The sequence below is a fragment of the Equus przewalskii genome, chromosome X (assembly GCF_037783145.1).
Source record: "Equus przewalskii isolate Varuska chromosome X, EquPr2, whole genome shotgun sequence".
NCBI lineage: Eukaryota > Metazoa > Chordata > Mammalia > Perissodactyla > Equidae > Equus > Equus przewalskii.
In genome coordinates, this window is record NC_091863.1 from 66,390,873 (window position 1) to 66,410,035 (window position 19,163).

Consider the following 19,163-nt stretch of genomic DNA (forward strand, 5'->3'; position numbering starts at 1 on the left):
CTAATCAAGAAAAAGCCAACTGAATTCATTTTTAAAACTTTAAAATTTAAAATCTCCTTTCACAAGATAATTCAAGCCCTAGGATGTGTAGTTTTAGTAAGTGATATATTATTTTCTCAAATTATTCCATTGGAAGAAGTTATAGTGAATTCTATTTTTATTTGATCAGGCGGCTGTGACCACCCAAATACTTACCTAAATTGGCCTGGGAATTTCATGCTTTGATTAAATTAATATTCCAACTATACTTAACACTCACTATAATGAATATTAATATTAACTAATCTTCTTTGATGATTCAACAGGCACTTCAGGATCTAATGACATAATAATACTATGATACTGAAGATGTAGACAGATATAAAATTAGAAAATAATATAATGTAGTGATTTGCGATGTCAGGAAGCATATTAGAATCACAGTGGGGGTGGGCAAAGTTCTTATGCTTACGAAAATCAAGCATGAATTAAGAAAAAAGTTTGGAAAACAGTGACTGAAGCTTCAGGTCCAGAAAACATGGATTCTAACTGATTCTACCACTTACTCTGAGATCTTGGGAAACTGTATATGCAACCGTTATGAGTTTCAGTTTCCTCATTTGTAAAAGTGAAGATAGTATGTGTCTCATTGGGTTGCTGTGAGGAGTAAATGAACTAATGTTTATAAAGTGCCTAGTACAAAGTAGGTAATAAACATTTATTATTATTATCGTATTATTTCATCATCGTCGTCATCGTCATCATCAACTTAATCTTCATCCCCCCCATTAATTCTGCTGGTGGAAAAAAAACCCTGAGGTCCAGAGAAGTGAGATGATTTATTTATAATGACACAACTAATGAATGGCAAAATTGGGACTAGAACTCATGATTTCTAGCTCAGATTTCTTTCAAAGCATGAAGCTGAATTTGTCCTGTCCTCAAAATATTCTAGAACTTGTTTTTAAATTAAATGTTTGCTATCTGCTTGTTTATTTGTCATGACTTTTTTTTTTTGATAAGCATAGAGCACAGAATAAGAAAATATATCTGGTTATTTCAGTTTGGGGGATTTCAGGTATAAGTCAGTTCCTGACTTACTATAGTTAGACTTATGATTTTTCAACTTTATGATGATGCAAAAGCCATACACATTCAATAGAAACTGTACTTCGAATTTTAAATTTTGATCTTTTCCCGGGCTAGCGATACGTGGTAGATACTCTTCCGTGATGCTGGACAGTGCAGCAAGCTGCAGCTTCCAGTTAGTCTCTCAGTCATGAGGGTAAACAACCAATACACTGACAACCATTCTGTACCCATACAACTGCTCTGTTTTTCATTTTCAGTACAGTGTTCAATAAATTACATGAAATATTCAACACTTTATTATAAAATAAACTTTGTGTTAGATGATTTTGCCCAATTGGAGGCTAACATAAGTATTCTAAGCATATTTAAGGTAGGCTAAGCTAAGCTATAATGTTCGGTAAATTAGGTGTATTAAATGCATTTTTGACTTAGGGTATTTACAACTTACAATGGGTTTATCAGGACGTAACCCTATCATAAGTCAAGGAAGATCTGCACTTGAATTTCCTATATTATCTTGTTATTGTTCTACATTTATAACAGGCATCTGAAAGCCAGTTTGCAAAGAAAAAATACTCTATTTTTAATCATAATGCTACATTCATGCACATACAATTAACTTTGAAAGTATATATTTGGTGCTATATTTCCATTTGACTGTGGAAAGCTGACCTATATTAATAAAATAAAGCACTTCAAATTTTAAATCATTTATATGTAACAATTTTCAAACTAAAATGAAAGAAGCAAGATGCATAAGAATGATTATAGTATGCTCCTTTTTGTGTGACTTTTTAAAAAATGTACATACATGTATATTTACAAACGTATACAACTGCTTTTAAATGCATAGAGCAAAAAACTTTTAGAGTGACTGACTTTTGGAAGACGAACTGAAGGACAGAAGGCTCAGGATAGAGGGGTCTTTTTCCTCTGTATACATTTTTATTCTCTTTTTATAATTTTTATGCTTTGAAATTTTTTACCATGTGTACAAATTGTCTTTTCATGTATACAAAAATAGTTTTAAAGAAAGAAAAACTATATAAAGAAATACATTTTACAAATAGAAACTGCCTTGATAGACATCTAGATAATAAAGGTCATAGAATCAGTTCACAGAATCATTTTCTCTAGGCTCTTTTCAAATTTCACTCACTTTAAAAATATGCTAGCACTAAAATGTCTACAGTTTAGAAGTCCAACTGTGTACTATCAGCAACTTTTGTACAAATTTTGGGGGTGAATGTATTATCTATTATGTTACAAAATCCCTTCACATACTGGGTTAGGATAAAGTCAGTGACAGTCTGAGAAAACCTTCACCCAGTGGGGAGCTTGTACACTACTGAAATAGGATTTCTCCAAAAAAATTAATGTGTTCCTTAAAAAGAAAGTTAGGAAACATTTTGAAAGCACACATCAACATAGGACAATAAAGAAAACAAAACCCATTTCTTAATCATCTTTCTTTATTAATTTATCAGTTGATTCTTGAATAGAATGCTGACAGTCTGTCCATCTGGGGTGTCTCGTGGTTTCCCTGAGCCTATTTGGCCTCTGAACCACTTATTGGTACCACTGAAGTCTGAGCAGGTTTTCAGTTTTCGATTCTCACATCTGACTACTAAAATTCTTGTTCCATGGCAAGATATTCATAGGTTACTCATACTTTTGAAGCATACCACAAGCTGAATTTTTAATGTAGAAAAGATCAAACATTTCTGATTTATCATATAGTTTGTCTTCTTTGATAGACAAAAAGACAGTAAAGTTCATGTGAATTGGATAATTATCTTGCAACTGGCGCCACTTTACCACACTTCCACAACAAAGACATCTTTTTCGGACAGATCCCATTTCTTAAGAGCTAGTCCTATTTGAACTAGTTTCATGTGACATTAAGCAGGTTCCTCCAGACCCTGGCTTTATCCAGCTTGTCCTACTGTATCCCTACCACTGAGGAAACTCAAGTAGGTCAAAGAAGTTGTAGTTTGTTTCATATACATAGTTCCTTTTATCCTAGACAGTCTCCCATGGCAGTTCCAAAATTCCCAAGTCATTTAAGTCACTAATAAGAAAAATGGATGTGAAACAGTAAATATTCAAGTGAATAGTCAGTAGCAGCAGTGTTCCCTTAAAAGCATTCTTCTTAAATTGTTCCAGATGCATAGCAGTAATAATGTATAGGATATTCAATCTTTTCCTCTAGGGACCAAGATTTACAAAATCTGTTTATTCTCTTCAAAAAAAAGAAGCTAGAGCAGCATGAAATGACGTGTCTTGAACATTCCTTACTATTTAAAATGTGTCAAACTTATTGTTTTGGCAGTCCACTTGGATAAAGGACAAATGTTATAATTTGATAGCTTGAGGAAAGTGCCCCTTGAAGAACTGACATATTTGACTAAATTTTTCTATTTGGTATCACAATGTCCAGAAATATTTTGCCAGTCCTCTTGAATATATGTGTTCAATACATACCATACCAAATCCTTCAGACTATATCCAGCTTTCCAAAGAGACCAGAATCGTAAAAACTTGCATGCTTATGATTCTGAGAGTTTACTCTATTTCATTTTTATTGGGCATCAAATAAGTAATAATGTATTAGTTTCAGGAATCTAATAACACTTACCTATAAATGCTCATAAAAATAAGACGTTCTCATGCCAAGGAAATTAAAAAGGAGAATTTAATATATTTTAGTGTTTCTTTTGTATATGAGGAAAATGATTTTGTGATCAAAATTCATTTGATATTATTTAACTCTCTGTTATGGGTTAAATTGTGCGCTCCCTAAAAGACCTACATTAAAGTCCTAACCTCCAATACCGCAGAATGTGACCTTATTTGGAAACAGGGTCTTTACAGAGGTGATCAAGTTAAAATGAGGTCATTAGAATGGGTTCTAATCAAATATGACTGATGTCCTCATAAAAAGGAGAAATTTGGACACAGAGACAAACATGCACAAAGGGAAGACGATGGGAAGACACACAAGGAGGATGCCATGTGAAAGATGGAGGATTAAAGTTATGCATCTATAAGCTGAAGAATGCCTGAAACCACCAGAACCTAGGAGATAGGCATGGAAGAGTTACTTTCCTAGAGGCTTCAAAGGGAGCATGGCTCTGCCAAAACCATGATTTCATACTTCTGGCCTCCAGAACTGTGAGACAATCAATTTCTACTGTTTTAAACCACCCAGATTGTGGTACTTTGTTTCAGCAGCCGTAAGAAACTAATACACTGTCCTGGTTCAAGAATGTCCAAGAGACAAGTCCCAGACTTTGTCTGGACTGGACATGCTTGTATCCACTGAGCAGATAAATGTGAAACCTCTACTGGTTACAGTAACAACTCTGCTTGAAGGACTGGGGACCCTAGATGCCATGAAATTACCATTCCCCTGCTGCAGTTTTATGCTCTGGACTTGGTCTCTCAAGTGAGCTTAATGGAATTTTTAAAATGCGACTTGAAGCTTTAGTTTTCTAGATCTTTTACAGTATGCAATATTTTACATATCTGTTTATGCATATTGTTCATGTAAAAATTCATTTCATATTAAACAAATTAAGACAAATATAATTTTTTAAATTGTGATTTTTGTGACACCTGTTTAAAAGAGACATACAAATGATTGGGCTATCTCTATTAAGTTCAGATTCTACCATTAATTTTCTACGTGACTTGACATATCTACTTCAGTTTTCCTTTCAGTAGAACAGGGACAATAATACTTCACATGAGAAAATGGGTTTGGAAGAGTTAAGGATGATATAAAGTGCTGAAGACAACTGAATGTCATTTTAGCTCTATTAAAATATTCATAATTCAAAAGTATACACAAAAAATAAGCCTTAAAACTAATTTTACATACCTGATTCGTATTTAGCTTCTCCACTTTTCTTATTGTTTTTTCATAAATAACATTGTTTCCTGGGAAGAAATGGCCTCCTCTTAAGAATGGAGACAGTGGTTCCTATAAAGACAGTAAAGACAGTGTTTTGATTTGAAAGGTACCTTTCTTAATTTAAGCAAATACCCAGTCTCTAATGAACTCTGAGGTAGTGGCAGACATTAGGAGGAGAGTGGAATGATATCCCAATAAGGTTGTGAGAGATGTAAGGAAATAGTAATAAAGATAGTCCAGTTTCTCAAACAACAATCTGGATCTCAGCTACTACATTTTCCTAGGCCTAACACAGTGTTTTGGGGAAACTGGAAGAGTGGGAAAGATATATATATTTTTTCTGTTCCTAAGGCAAGATATAATGAATTTCCTTTGAGGCAGACAGGCATGAGGTCAACCTCATCTAAATTGGGTTCACTGGCAGGTTTCTGTCTATGTAAAAGCATTATCCATGAAATGCAAAATAAACATAATTCAGCACCACTGAGCCATAAAGAGTTTTTTTCCTGAAACTCAATTTGGGTGCCCTTGAAGTATAAAATTTTTACTTGTGACTATAATCAAAGGTAAGTCTCTCAGTACAAACATATGTTTTGAATATTGAGAACAGAGTTGAGCCTGTAGGAGCCACTGTATCTCCATATAATAAACGAAATTGATACAGGGTTATCCAAGTGCTTAGAAGATGTCAGCCAATGAAATAAGGGCTGGTGACAAGTCCAAGATCTGAAAGAAACCAAGGAAGAGCTTTTAAGAATCAGACCAGGAGTCTAAAATAAATGTAATGTGTACTATATTTATTTCCCCTCTTTTGGTTTTCATATGAGTCTTTACTTATGTATGGGGAGAATTGGGGATGTTTTGCTATAAACCGAAAATTGCATTCATTTATTTTTGTAATACAAGGGAACAGTATAGAAGGGGATTGACGAAGCCTGTTACCAGATAATGTATTTAGGACCATTTCAAAGTCAACAAAATGTGCTTGCATTTTTGTAGTCTGCTATTGTAAAATCTCTTAGAACAAGTGGACTAAAACGCTGGCTGTTGAAAAGGCAAGACACTCTTGAACTCACAGCTATGCACTTCTTTCATTCAAGTTTGAAGAAAGGGTGCTTTAACTACATGTTCCTGGGATACTTTGGTAAAACAAACATTTAAGTGATTAAAGTTGACTAGCTGGTGAATTATTAAATCTAAAGATAGATATATTTAGAAAGATTTCCCTAGAAGCTATTTTGTGTTTAATTTTGTAAAAAAGCCTCTTTGGTAGTTATTTGCAATCATGTAACACATGTTTAAGTGATTACTATGCACAATATACTTTGTTAAGGGTTATAGGGCATGAATCAGATTATTACCAGGACTATCGAATATTGATCAGGGTTCATCAACCTATAGCCAGCAGCCTGTTTTTATAATGTCTTCAAGCTAAGAATAGTATTTAGAGTTTTAAAGGACTGTAAGTAAAGAGAGAGAAGACCAAGACCCTATGTGGCCAGCAAAGACTAAAATATTTACCATATGGCCCTTTACAGAAAAATGTTGCTAGTCCCTGATCTAGATGATATATGAACACAAACATCTATAATACGAGGTAGAAAGAGGTAAATACCCTTAAGACGTACAGAGAAATAATTTATGATATGGAATTCAAAAGAGAGAAAACCTGAGTTCCATCTGGCAGTGCTCAGGTAGTTTACTTGGGTCAGGTGGCACTTGACAGAAGGTTAAGGTGGGCTTCGGATATGAGGAGAGGGAAGGAAATGGTATTCCAAGTGAAGGAAACAAAATTAGTCAAGACACCGAGGTTGGAAAAGTGTAAGTTATATGTAGGGGACACACTTGGCAGATGGAGCTTGGTTCGGCAAGCAGTAAGAAGCCTTTGAATGCTTTTAAACAGATATGAGGTGAACATAAGTCTACTTCAGGAAGATTAATTGGAGAATGGGAAGAGTACAGGCGAGGAGGCCAGTTATGAGATTATCCTAAATCATCAAGGACAGTACTTTTCAAAGATGACTGAGATATTGAACCTGAGAAATCTACTATCTGGCCAATGGTGCCAAAAACAAAAAAGAAAAAGTTGAGACATGTTGAGTTTTATGTGCTCCTGGTAAAAATCTAGGTCTGATTTATGTTTTTATTCCTCATAACACTTAGCAAAGTATATCGTGCATAGTAATCCCTTAAACATGTATTAAATTCCTGCAAAAAACTAGCAAAGAGACTCTTTTACAAAAAATGTACAGGTGGGCATTCAGGTGTAAATGTCGAGCACACAGTTGAAAACACATGTCTGGAACTGAGTGGGGATTTCATAGCTACAGTTCTAGATTTCAGAATCCTATGCTTAGAAGTTCTAGTTAAAATCACACAATTGCTGAAAAGGCAAGTGAAGATCAAAGACAGAACTAGACAAGCCTTTACATGTATGAGAATCAGAAGAGAAAAACTTCACTAAATTAAGAGAACATTTCAAGAGGCAGTAGGAAGGTGAGTGAAGGTGTAAATGCTTCAGAGAGGTCAATCGGTGAGAATTACGAACTGGACTGGATTTAGACTACAACAAATCCATTGGATTTGACTACTAAAATTAGTTGAAGAAAGTGCAATGGAAAAAAATTCAGGAGTCATAAAACCCGTATTCAGTTCTGCCTCTATCACCTACTTGCTGTGGGAACTTAGGCAAGTCATTTACCTTCTCTGAGGCTCGGTTTCCTTATCACAGGAATAGTAATGCTGGGTACTTTATATCATGCAAAATAATGTATTTTAAAGTACTTTTAATCTGTAATTTTAATGTTAAAATGACATTGGTTTTTAATAATATAGTGATATAATATTTAAAATCCATAATGCCTTTAAAATAATTTATGAGAATCTTGTTAGATATTTTCTAGGATATCAAATTTAAAAATACATAAAAGTAGGCTTATTGAGGGCAGGGACTTTATCCATCTTGAATACCCCATAGTGAATGAACAGATGATTGAATGAGAAGAGATGACATGAACCTTTATCTTAAGGATATAAGCATCTTCTAAGAGGGTAAAACAAATTTAGCAAAAGCATCAAGTTTTCTTCTCGGTGAACTAAACTTCACTATAAATGCTAAACTTGAAGAAGAAAAATCACTTAGATGCTAACAGTGTTGATTCTCTCTAAAATGTGTGTCACACTTATTATTTTAAATGACTTACTGAAAAAAAGAAAGTCCAAATTTAGGGGACTATTATTTTTCCAAAATCTACAAGAAAGTAAAACCAAATATTACCATGAATAAATCGTTCTGAGTAAAACAAGTAATATGTCAACATAATAAATTTAATCAGAACTCAGATTTCTCATAAATGAGCTGCTAGACAGTTTTACTATTTTAGCAGCTTATTTTTTTCTATCTGTACATTTGAATTGGTTCCAGATCCACCCTAAAAATTAACAGGTGTTTTCAAAGATGGCTGATCTTATAATTTTAATTGTTACTTTTAGAGCCTCTGGCAGTAGTTCTCACAACTAACAAAGTACATAGTCCTCAACATCTACTTTACTGTTCCCAGGCCATGAAACCTTGCTGGAGAAATTAAAAAAAAAAAAAAAAGATTTGCTGGTTTGGCTTAGTGCAAATTCAAGTTATCCGATTTTAAGAGGCCTTCCAACCTTCACGGTCATACTTGTATTCATCAAATTCTCTATAACTGTGGTTACAAATCTTTTCATTTTCCTCAATCCCCTGTGCTCGTGCTCCGCCATTCTCCTACTTATTGAGAAAACCAAGATAATCTATCCAGTGAGATTCCTCCATTTTCCTCCCCACCTCAAAAATCTCTCAGTTTCTGCTCCTTCCATCTTATTACAGGGAAAGACGTACTCTTTTTTTTCTTGACGTCATTTCTCTGTCTATACTTGGAATCCTATCTTGTCTTGTCTCTTCCAGAGTCTTATCCCATTTGTCCCTTTCTCGGTTGCATCTTTAGTTTTCCTTATTACTAGTTCTTTCCCTCTGTCTACAAACCTCTCAGATCTCCAAGATCCTGTTTTATCCTTTAGCTACCATCCCATCTCTCCTTCCTTTGACCAATATCCTTTTTCAAAGAGTAATACTTATTCCCTCCACTTCTTGATCTATTCAAGAAGGTTAATCACCCATTAACCTTTTGCATCTAGATATTGCCTCCACAAGTATACCAAAACTGCTCTCTCTGATTATCACCATTGCTTTCTTCATGGTCAAACTCTATTCTCAAACCTTATCCTTCTTGGCCTTTTGGTCATTTGAGACCGTTGACCAGCCCCGTTCTCTATTTGCATCAGTTACTCTGTGTTCACAAATCTCTGTGACAACTCCTCTGCCTGTGAAAATGGCTCTTTCCTTCTGTTTCCTTAAAGTAGGCATTTCTCAAGGTTCTGACCCCAGTCCTCTCCATTACCCCTCAGTGATCTCACTCATTCCCACAACTACAATGATAACTTTAAGAGGAATAACTCCCATGTTTCTATCTCAAATGTGACCTTTCTCCGAGTCATTTTTAACTGCCTGTTGGGCGTCTTCCCTTCCATGAACCTCAGAGGCTGCTGGTTCAAACAGATCTCATAATCTCCCCATTTCCCAAATCAGCTTCTCCTCCCCCTCACTTCTTAATCCTTTTAACTGGGCTGCGATACTCTCAGTATCTCACACTGAAAGCTTAGGGTCATATTTGACTTTTCTTCTTCTTTTAACCCCATGTGCAATATAAGTTTTCAAATCTTGTCAAAACTACTCCAAGAATAACTGTCAGAAAAGGTAGAGTGATGGATTTGGAGTCAGAAGACTTGAGCAAGTCATACTTATTTAAGCTTTAGTTTCTTCATTAGTAACATGATACTAATAACAATGTTAATTGTAATAATGCCTTAAATATCACAATAAGTCCTTCTCTGATTCCCCCAAACGAACGTATTATCTCCAAACTCTGAACTTCAATAAGACTTCATCTGTATTTCTCTCATAGCGGCTATCATACACCCCACGTGTATCTTATGCAGCTACTTGTGGACATCTTTTTTTCTCTTCCTGAGAGGAACTAGAAGCTCCATTGGTTCAGGAATTATGTCTTATTTCCTTTTTTTTTTTTCTATTTGAAGACTGTACAGTGCCCTCCCCACAGCAGGAGCTCCACAACTGGAAAATTAATGAAACTGATTAATATCAATTGGATTCTATATACTGATGGAACAAAAATATTTCCTTCATTTCTGGGTCAAGTTATATACCAGAACGCATAAATCTTTTGACTAAAATGACAATAAATGGAGAATAAGGAAGATTAGGAGCAGCCAAAAATAAAAAGGCTGAACAGAGGTTTAAGGAAATTATAATGAGAGAAGTAGATTGAGATCAGTTTAATTACAGGGAGGAGAAGTAAAGATTAGACAAGCTGGGAGGTGAAAGAGGGTAAAGTTGCCATTTAGGAAGCTCAGCTTATTATAAATATTGTAATTAAGCCAGAATCTTCTCCTGGGGGAATTTAAAAGAGCAAACAAAAAGGCATATACTTAGATAAATAAAATAGGGAATATATCTAGACAGGATTTTCAAGCTGCTCTGCAAAACTAGTCAGATTATTTTTGTTTGCAAAGCATGGGGATTGAAATTTATTTTATTCCTCAATAATCAAAAGAGTTAAAAGCGTTAAAGTGATCATTTTTCTTTAACTCTCTGCTGAGTCTTCTCCCTGAGAAACCGTTTGCTTCTTTGTAGTTGAACACAGCCATAACAATAAGCCTTTACAGGGGCAGGTTCAGTGTTACAAGTATGTTATGTACTTGCATACATACTTCTAATTTCTCTGCCTTTGTAATTATACTGTGGCTGGGGAGGATGAAGGGGAAGGTGGTATGTAAGTGAGTCTCTGGCTCCTAATCCACGTACATCATCAATTGTCCGTAATTTGTAAATGTTTCTCTTCCACATCTGCATTGTCCCATTTCAGTCCCAACTCTGCTCTGCTGTAACTGAATGGTTTGGGGCCAGTTAAGAACTTAAGTTTAAAGGAAGTTAGGACATTGTTGAGTTCACTCCTCTATCCCCAGTTCTTGGGGCAATTTTTGGCACACAGTAGGCAATCAATAAATATTCATTGATAAATGACTTGAACTTCTCCGTGCTTCCGTTTTCTCTCACCTCTCAGGATTAAATGAAATAAAATGTGTAACTTGCCTAGCATGGAGTGTATACCCAATAAATATTAATTCTTCCTTTTCCCCTTTAACTAAAGAGTAAGAATTCATCCGAAGTCACATAAGAATCGCTGGCAAAGTGGTTTGGAATCCGAATGATTTGATACTTAAAATTTCTTTGTGGATATATCTTAGACAAACATAGTAATTCTCACATCATGAAAAAGAAAAGTGCTATCTAGAACTAATTCTTTGAAAGCCAAGGATATCAAGGGTGATATGAATCCAAGTATGCATATCCCCCAGTTTCTGTGTGAAAGAAAGGAAAAGAGGGAGGAAAGAGGGGAAAGCATAAAGTGATCAGCCAAGTTATAGAAAGAGGCACACTCTCATCTCCTGGGCCCTCGTTATGTCCCTCTCACCCCCACACACTTTTCAGATTTGTTGCTTAAACAGATGATTCTGTAAAAGAAGGAGCAAGCAGCTGCTTTACTGTAATCACATTCACTTTTGATATTAAATACACATATACATAGCTATATGAAAACTCAAGCAAATGTCTAAATCACCCCCTTCAACACAGAGCTTGCATGCTCATAGGTTCACAGAAGCACACATGCACAACTAACAGCCTCCTTAGCTAAAGACACTTGAGAAAAATGATTTTAAAATAAAGAAAGAAGCAAGAGGAGAGATAGATACAAGCAGAAGAAAAGTACATCCTCCTCATCCACCTAAAATAACACCAAGTGTGCTGCCCTGATTTAACCATTTGCTTTCCACACCTGAAGCAAATAATCAATTTTATTTTGTGAGAGAGGGGAAGATTGTTTCCCGCAATAGTGGAGAAATAAAATAAAGAACAAAGCAACGAATTGCTGTATTATTATCTGAGGCACACTGTTTCTATTTGTGAAACTTTTGTCCTTATAACCTCGTAGAAGAACCTCCTGTTGCAGTTAAAGAAGGGCTCTGTGGGTGTGTGCACATGCATGTGTGTTGAGGAAGGCTTACTATTGTGAGAAAAATCTTTCTTAATTTTCTTCTCAAAATAAGGCAAGGAATAATATCCTACTTTGTAAAATATAAGGTTATGTAATTTTCAAAAGAGCCCATTGCTAGGCACAAAGATTTATACACCTTGCTAGGCAACAAAGGCATGGAGACACTTTTGAACTTTTAACTTTGGGTTTTCTTTTTCCTAGCCCATACCTCAATGGCAAATCTAAATAGACTAAAGACTCCAATCCCTGATGGAACAGCTGATACTTTTTATATGAACCCTGTGAAAGAACTTTGTCGCCTTTTTCTTTGGTTCAAAGTGCACAAAAATCCTTTGTAGCACAAGGATGGGGCTATAGAAGTAGAAAAACTTTATAACCCAGGAATTTCCATGCTGCTTGGAACTATTGCATCTCTGAGTCAGAATGTATGGGTACATTGTTGTCTGGAATTAAACATGACTTCTTTATGTTAATGATTAGAAATTAACTTTGTGGCTGGAAGAAAGTCCAACAATCTGATTTTAGGGATCTGGTAACTGAGTCATCCTTCTTGTTTAATCTATCAGTTTCTAAACAACTGCAGGTTGGGACAAGAGTTCGCGTGACAGAGCTTACCTGTTCAGGATTTTGTACTATGTATCTCCTAATAGTGGTCTGTGGATATGTAGTGACTTTCACTGTGGGAGAATGGAGTTCCTGTGAAGAAAAGATAAATGCTGCATATAATCATAGTCATTTAGTGACCTTGGAGCCATGATAACAGGGAGCAATTTTCAGAGTAAAATTTTTAAAGTCATTTGCATAAATGATGACGTATGAACTTATATTCTAGTTAATTTCAGTCTCAAAAACATATGTGAAAGCATGTGTTTGTGTGCTCAGCATTGTGCTAGGTATTTCTATTATACTCATTTCATGGTAATTCATCACATTCCAAACAACATTTGATGAGAGTTTCAAAACATTTGTTTCACTGTAAATGCCCCTAAATGATTAGAAGAAAATATAGCTTAATATTTTTTTATTAGCTTTTCTGTTTGAAAAGGACATCCTATATTTTAAAAACTGGAAGGAGATGCAAAGAGAAAAATATCTGTGAGCGTGTGTATACTTAAACTAAATGTTCAGTGTGGTGGGGGGAGGGCCGTAAAGAATATTAAAAGGGAGACAAAACACTAGAGAAAAGTCATTTATAAACTTTTGATGGAAAAAGAGTAGATAGCATTAATATAAAGAGAGTTTTTATACCTCAATAGGAGAAATGTTTTCATACTAATAGAAAAACGAGCAAAGACCACGAACGTTTATAAAAGAAGAAAAGCAAATGGTTAATAAACAACAAAAAGTATTCAACCAAACTAGGAATCAAATAAACATAACAAACGAATACCATATTTTAACTGGAAAAAATTTTAAAATAATGATGCCAATGAGGGTCCAGTAGGAGGAGCACTTTCCTATGGGGAAGGGAAAGATTGAAAAATCGTCCATAGGCTGAAATATGCGGCCATTAAAATAATAATCTTGAGTAATACAAATTTACATGAAAAAAATCTCACAATATTATATAAGGTTAAGTGAGAAATGAAGGTATAAAGCTGCATATATGGTATGATCTCAATTTTTTATTTGAATGGAAGAAAACACAACAGAATGCCAAGAGTAGCATGTTTGGGTAGGGGAGGGGATCATGAGTGATTTTTATTTTTTCTTCTTTAATCCTTTTATAGTTCCAAAATTATCTACAATAAACACAATTTTATTATCAGAAATAAAGCACACAATAAACTCAATTTTAAAGCCCTTCATTATAAAAAATAACAGTTAATGCAATTTTTTGATCGGATTTGAGTCTGATGAACAGCTCTGTGATTTAAGTGGACTTAATTTTCTGAGGTAATCCTATCTTGGTGGTCTTGTAGGGCTCCATTTCTAACTCAACTGTAGCCTTCATCCCGCTGTGCTGTTTTGTTATGTATGTGACTGACCCATGCTAGTCTGTGAGCCCTTTGAGAATAGTGATTGGGTCTAATTTATCTCTGTGCAATGTTTGGTACATACTGGGCACTCAGCAAATCCTTGCTGAATAAACGCATGACTCTAATTGACCTAGCTCTAGGCTAGGCCAAATTAGGAAGTGGTAGGCAAACTTTTCTTTGATAATCTTATTTGTTCTGCATAATATCACCATTTCCTTATTGTGCCCAAGGTCTAGAGGCCAGTTTTGGTCCGTTTGTCACCTTACTGTCCAAATTCACATCCTGGCACCTCATCTGGGCAGGCCTGTTTTCTTAGAACATCATGTTTCTCTCTCCTATCCTCCAAATCGCATATCTTTTATACTCTTCTCCTATGTAGTAACAAACTTAGGATGTTTTATGTTTTATTTTCTTAGAATTTACTTTTAGATATATGGTGACTAGCTCATTAAACACATTTGATAATATGGTATTACATTATTATTATAGCTACCTTTTGGAGATATAATGTCTGGATTCAAGAATAATCCTAAAAGTAGTATTATTAGGTCATAAAGGCTAAGGGAATTAGGCCCGTGTGTCTTTCAAATCATGTACCTTTGAGAAGGGCTAAATCTGATTCTCTAAGTTATTCTCTCTGAATGTAATCTTACAGTGCTGTCACTCACGAAGTCAGATCCTCAATCAATCCAAGACCTAGGCACTTTATTTGTGCTCAAATCAAGGACCCTTAAAATATACATAATCATAGGAGATCCTTGGCTAAAAATAAACTGCACTCAAACTAAAAGCAATCAGACTGAACAGACACTGAAACTGAAAAACCTCAGTTCACAGCACTTGTTTCAGCGCTTGTTTCACATTCCTTTAATGGGCTGGACTGATTTTCATATGTGAGAATCCCCTTTCCATTTTTATGTTCCTGACATTCTGTGAATGTATAAAGCCTTATGAGGGCCTACAGATTGCTTAAACATATGAGCAAGACTTACTTAAAAGGAAAAGAATCTAGACTAATCTGTAATTTCTTTTACCTGTTCCGTGTTTTGGGTTATTTGCAGAGTGCTTGGGGCACAAGTGGATATTTTCAGAGTTGGAGAATGGAGTTCCTGTTGAGAGAAACAAAAGGGGGTTCAGAAATTGTTCCTGAACAGTGTCATTTGAATGTCTTACATTCTTGAGGTTTTATTTCCTTATTTTTATAATAACCCAATTTGTCAGAAATAAGAACATTATTTAGTGCTTTCTTAAATGATGTCCATCTTTCCTAAAAGCACATTACTGAATTCCTTTGTCAGCTTTGCAAGTAGCCTAATGATAAAATAATTTCTAGAATGCTTTCATTACAATACATTCTTCTTGTACTTTTAGATTGCATTCCTTTTTCTTTTTTGAGAACTCTGCTCATATACACTCCAATGTTATTATATGGCTGCAATTAACAAGATGCAAAATTTAGCAAACAAAAACATTAAATGTAAAAATTCTCAAACCAATACTACAGGGAAGCACCTTTGAAAACTCAGCTAAGACTACTGCCCTTCTGACTCTTAATTGTGTTATCTGCTTCTAGTTTAATTTCAAAGTGTAGGTTCTGATGTTAAAAAAATGATCTATAAATGTGAGAGTATGATTTTTAATAGTGACTAGATAAAATGATCACTCTATTGATTATGTTGGCATTCTTTACATTTTTTCCCAAATCAGCAAAACTGCATAGTTTTATTAGTGTGCAAAGAGTTGATAGCATTACCCAATCTCTTCATACGTTACTATAATTTACAACCAATTGACACAACTCCAGGATATGTTCCCACAATGATAAAAATATTTTTTTATTTAGAGCAAGGACGCTATTAAAAATCAGAATCATGGACTTCCAAAGGAAACACTGACAGACTCATACGAAAGTATAGCTATAATGTAGGTGTAATGTGCTATTCTTAAAACAGGACTACGGGTTTACTCAAACTGCCAAATGTTCTGTGCTGTGGTTTTCTTTTTGGTTCAACTTGTAACATTTTCATCCCCTCTCCCCATTACATCAGCAGCAATACTTCAAGCTTAATGTTTCAAGGCAGCCTTTGAATATGTTCCCAGATTTCCTGCTGGTAGCTCAGGAGAATTGCTCAGACAAGTGCAGAGAATTAAAAATTGCAGATCCAACAGGTACATGTTCTTCAGTTTAGGAAGATGATTATAAATACAACCCACTGCAGGTAGATTTGGCCCACAGATCCAACAGGAGTGGGTTTAGAGAGACAAGAAAAAAAAGGATGCTTTTTAGTTATGCAATAGTACATGAATACATCTTAATATAAAAATTTAAACAGAGAAAGTTAAAGATCTTCCCTTAACTATCCTCCCTCCATCCAGATCCCTTACCCAGCAGTAACCATTATTGTCAATTGTATTTTACATAAAGATATATGTATAAGCAATAATATTTATTGCTTTTATTATTCTGCAATGTAAACCAAACAATATCTTTTATTATAGATATGTCTCAGTTCATTATTTTAAATTAATATATAGTGTTCCATAATATTTGTTTGATAGCTTATCTATTTCTCTACTAGTCAATGTTTAAATTGTTTCCAGGTTTTCACTATGCTGCGATAAGCATCCTTGTGAAACATGAGTATTTCTCTAAGATCCCACAAAGGAGTGGTATTGCCGGGACACAGAGTATGTACATTATTCATTTTAACAGATACTCCCCAATTGATTTCCCAAATGGCTATGCCAATTACACATCCACCAGCAGTGTGTAAAGGTGCCCACATCTAAAGAATGCTTTTCTGCATGTTTTAGCCTTTTTAGGCTGAGGCTAGTAATACTAGAATCATTTTGAGAGGTCACTCTGTGTACACTGCCTGGCACCTGGTAGGTGTTCTATAAATGGTAGTTCTTTCCCTCTCGCTTGAACCAATCCAAATCTGATGACATCAGCAAATTAAACAGAATGAAACTTACCAGTCAAGTGGGCTAGCTTTTAAGATAAAAGAGTGTACTGAGAAGTTTTATAAATTTGCAGATATTAACCCAAGTAGAAATACATACACACATACACACACACGTGCACGCATGCACACACATACACATACACATATATATATATATCATACCCTTAAGACATTTATTTATAGTAGTATAGTCAGGGTTACTTTATTCAGGTGCTAAGATAGTAGATATTTAAAAGGCAAATTAGTGTATTTGCACACAGACTAGTCTAGTCCTAAAATGAATAAATTATTCAATCTTCTTATATTTGGAAGGCTGGTACATTGATTCCATAGATTATAATTTACTTAAGTGTTTTGAGCCTTCATTATTAGAATTATCTAGGAAAATGTGGCTTTTACCATCCAACCTTCATGAAAACAGAGGACAAATGAAATAGCTTCAAAAATAAAATATTAAGATGGTAGCTTAATATGAGTCAAAGAGATTAAGACATGTGGACAGCAATAACTAAATGGAGTGGCATATGTCGAGGCTTCTAAAATGGAGCTGGGAAGCCATTAAGGAAATGGGGTTTATGCACGTATATCACTTCTCTACTCAGATGAAATGTAACTTTTGAACTGTGCTTCACTGTTGTCATCTTGACCTTCTTTCAAGAAATATGCTTACTCCCATAGATTAGAACTTTTTGCCTTAGAGATGGCCTTAGCAACCAAACACGTGTAGCCAAGAAGTAACAGTTGTTGCCAGCACCAGTCACAAATCTTGCAAAACAACCTGTGTAATTTATCTCTCTCTTTTCTTTTTGGTGAGGAAGACTGGTCCTGAGCTAACATCTGTTGCCAATCCTCTTCCTTTTGCATGAGGAAGATTGTCACGGAGCTAATAGCTGTGCCAATCTTCCTCTGTTTGTATGTGGGATGCCACCACGGCATCGCTTGATAAGCAGTGTGTAGGTCCATGCCTGGGATCTGAACCTGTGAACCCTGAGCCACTGAAGCAGAGTGCGTGAACTTAACCACTACGCCATCGGGCTGGCCCCTAATTTATCTCTTTTTACCTTTATAAACCCTTGCCTTCTTTGTCTTCCTTGGAGCACATTTTGGTTTTCTGTCTGAATCTGTGTTTCCCAAATTGCAATTCCGATTGCCCAAATAAATATCTGCTGTTTAAATTGTAGTGATTTTTCTTCAGCCAACAGGCGTATGGTGTTGACCAGCATGAATTTAAATTGTAGCAGTATTAGGCTGATCATAAGGTGGAAAAGACCTATCTGAATATAAGGTTTATTAATTTCAGAAAGACTTGCTAAAGAAAGTCCCTTTTCCCTGGAAGTCTACAGAATTAGGTAAGGTAGTTTGAGTAAACGTCCAAAATGAACATTATCTTGATGATGAAAGGTACGTTCCGTGGCAGCTAGCTCTAGGCAGGATTGCAGCAAGTCATGCCATAAATAGCCATTGCCTATTCCATAAGAAGTGATCAAAAATGTTTGTGAATGAATCAATGAATGAAGATGTCTTGGTTTTAAAGGCATCCTGGGAATAGGAGTCTAAATTTCCCTCTTGATAACTTATATCAGTGTTTATTTTCAGTATCACTCATCTGTATATAGCTTACTTAAATCCTTCATGTTGAAATCACTAAATTTAATCAATAGTTAAATATTCTGAGCTTATGCCCTCTGTGCCACAGCCCCACATTCCTTATAACAAAATAATTAAAGGCTGGGGAAGGGATGGTGATGACTACCATAATATAGTGGAAAGACTTCTGGACTTGAACTCAGGAGCCCTGGGTTTTACTTCTAGTTGTACTACCAGCCAGCTATGTTGATATTGAACAACTCACGTCATCTCCCTGAGCTTCGATTTCCTTGTGTGATAAACGGGATGTGGGTGTGGGTGAGTGTGGATTAGAGGATCTTTAAGCACCTTTCTATTTCTGACATTCTGTCAATATAAGAGATCATCCCCAACTTATTTTTCCATACAAACAATTTCAAATCCTTTAAACTTGCCAGTCTTGTTTTCCTTTGATGATGATGGCAATTAATACCTATTA

The 19,163-nt window shown here is 35.3% G+C and overlaps 1 protein-coding gene across 4 annotated transcripts in view; it reads right to left on the bottom strand.

Annotated features, from left to right (window-relative positions):
* The window catches only part of POF1B (POF1B actin binding protein), a 75,658-nt gene that overhangs the window by 41,319 nt on the left and 15,176 nt on the right, over window positions 1-19,163 (bottom strand). For all 4 annotated transcript variants that reach the window (XM_008526814.2, XM_070603978.1, XM_008526812.2 and 1 more), the window contains exons 3-5: window positions 15,167-15,241; window positions 12,769-12,849; window positions 4,955-5,056 (exon numbers count right to left, since the gene is read on the bottom strand). In XM_008526814.2, coding sequence (XP_008525036.1) covers window positions 4,955-5,056; window positions 12,769-12,849; window positions 15,167-15,241 — 258 coding nt within the window. The remainder of the gene's footprint in view (window positions 1-4,954; window positions 5,057-12,768; window positions 12,850-15,166; window positions 15,242-19,163) is intronic.